Source organism: Aedes aegypti, chromosome 1, assembly GCF_002204515.2.
Source record: "Aedes aegypti strain LVP_AGWG chromosome 1, AaegL5.0 Primary Assembly, whole genome shotgun sequence".
NCBI classification, from domain to species: Eukaryota; Metazoa; Arthropoda; class Insecta; order Diptera; family Culicidae; genus Aedes; species Aedes aegypti.
In genome coordinates, this window is record NC_035107.1 from 222,243,310 (window position 1) to 222,245,143 (window position 1,834).

General features: G+C 42.9%; 1 protein-coding gene across 1 annotated transcript; it reads left to right on the plus strand.

Moving 5' to 3' along the window:
- The first annotated feature begins 454 nt into the window (after window positions 1-454).
- On the plus strand, window positions 455-1,616 carry LOC5576923. Its single transcript, XM_001662970.2, has 3 exons — window positions 455-922; window positions 988-1,268; window positions 1,341-1,616. Exons 1-3 carry the CDS (start codon window positions 572-574, stop codon window positions 1,417-1,419), a joined length of 711 nt encoding a protein of 236 aa, XP_001663020.2. The 5' UTR covers window positions 455-571; the 3' UTR covers window positions 1,420-1,616.
- The last annotated feature ends 218 nt before the right edge of the window (window positions 1,617-1,834 follow it).

Here is a 1,834-nt window from a genome sequence, read left to right on the forward strand (position 1 = left end):
CTAAGAGCGTGACGTAACTGATGGACGACTCCTTACTCGACATTCCGTATTACAATATCTTGGTATTGAGTTGAGTTTTAGCAAGTTAGCAAAATGGCAAAGTTGAAGTTGGCAAAATGTGCACAAGGAAAGGGAGGAAGGTAGAAATTGAAGTATTTGAGTCCACGTGGTGGTATATCGACGTCATCTTTTAGAGCATTCAAAGACACACTTTGCGATTGAAGTTCGCGCTTCGGCAGCACATCCTACTTTGCTTCCCCTAGTAACATTGCGATAAATTTCACCATGACCCAGTAAAAATCGAAAGACAAATCAACATATAAGATAAGCTCTTCACACCTGGAACGAGTTCGGGTTCGGTCGGATGTCATTTACCCGCTAGATTGGCGTTCAGTATGGTTGATCGCTTTGCGCAAGCGCGCCGCTCTTATGAACAAACGCATGCGCTCTAAGCATCATTTCGTTTGACAACACCGTTTGTTTCAGCTGAATCTTATCTCGAAATATAATAGCGTGGTGATTGTGGTAAACTTTCCATAAGGTTTTATCCGAAGCCAGTTGATGTTGGACAATGGGTTGGCAAAGACCTTCAGAGCCAGCGATCCCAACCGTTTGGTACACATTCCAGGCGCCGGATCCGGATAATGACGAACAATTGGTTACGTACAGGGTTGAAGATCTAACTGAGGATCGTTTCGATGATATTATAGAGCACTACAAGGAATACTTTGTTGTCGATGAACCAATCTACGCTAGCAGGAAGACCAATGAAGATGAGACGGCTATGAAGGAGCTTGAAGGCTTCTGGAGATGGTGCTTGGAACAACGACTGACAATCGTTTGCTACAAGGAGGGTTCGAATGAGATTGTTGGAGCGAATCTACTGCACATGGAACAGTCCGACGATAAAGGAAACTGGGATGTATGAACAAGTCAATTCTGAATATCACGTCCAAATCGCTTAACGATTCTTCAAACCCACTTCAGATATTCCAGAGCAAAACCATTCAGGACGTTGTCAAAACTCACCTGTACATGACGGAGCAGTTCGACGTTTTCCAGCGCTACAATGTGGACCGGTATCTAACGGCGTATGGTTTGGCTCTCAATCATCGGTACCGAGGTCGGGGAATTGCCACGGAGATCCTGAAGGCCAGGGTGCCCATCTGTCGGGCGTTTGACGTAAGGCTTTCGGCAACCAACTTCACTGCTGTTGCATCGCAAAAAGCAGCGGAAAAGGCAGGATTCCGAAACGATTTCGAAGTAACGTAAGTTTGAAGCTCTTGCAAGCTTTGTCTGTATACCATTGCTTTGAAGCTAAACTCACTTGTTTGTTGTAGGTATAACGACTTTGCCAACATGGGACCAGAATACTTGTTTGAGGAGAGTTTGAAATTGATGAGTCTGATAATCGAATAGAATATTATAATACCTATTGTCTATAGATAACAGTTAAACCTAATGTATGGTTTATTCTAATACTTTTTTATTTACTCGGTAGAATATTATTCTATAAATCCCCTAATCCGTCAATATAACATCATTTGTTTTAGAAAATTACAGTAGACATAATCGTATGAGATTGATATCCTCCCACTAAACGACTTAATTATAAATTTGATTTTAACTTCACTGGTCAAAGCCTAGCATGCTCTATAGAGTAGAGTATGGCTCATTCTGAACCCGCCTCAACCAAATTTCGTTCACCGCCTTGACTGACCCCTCCTCCCCAAACGCGATCACCTCCTCCAAATGCACGAGGACCGTATCGTAACCGCACAAATAGATAGCGTAATTACGAGATCCGTATGGATGATTAATGGTGCAGTTGCCA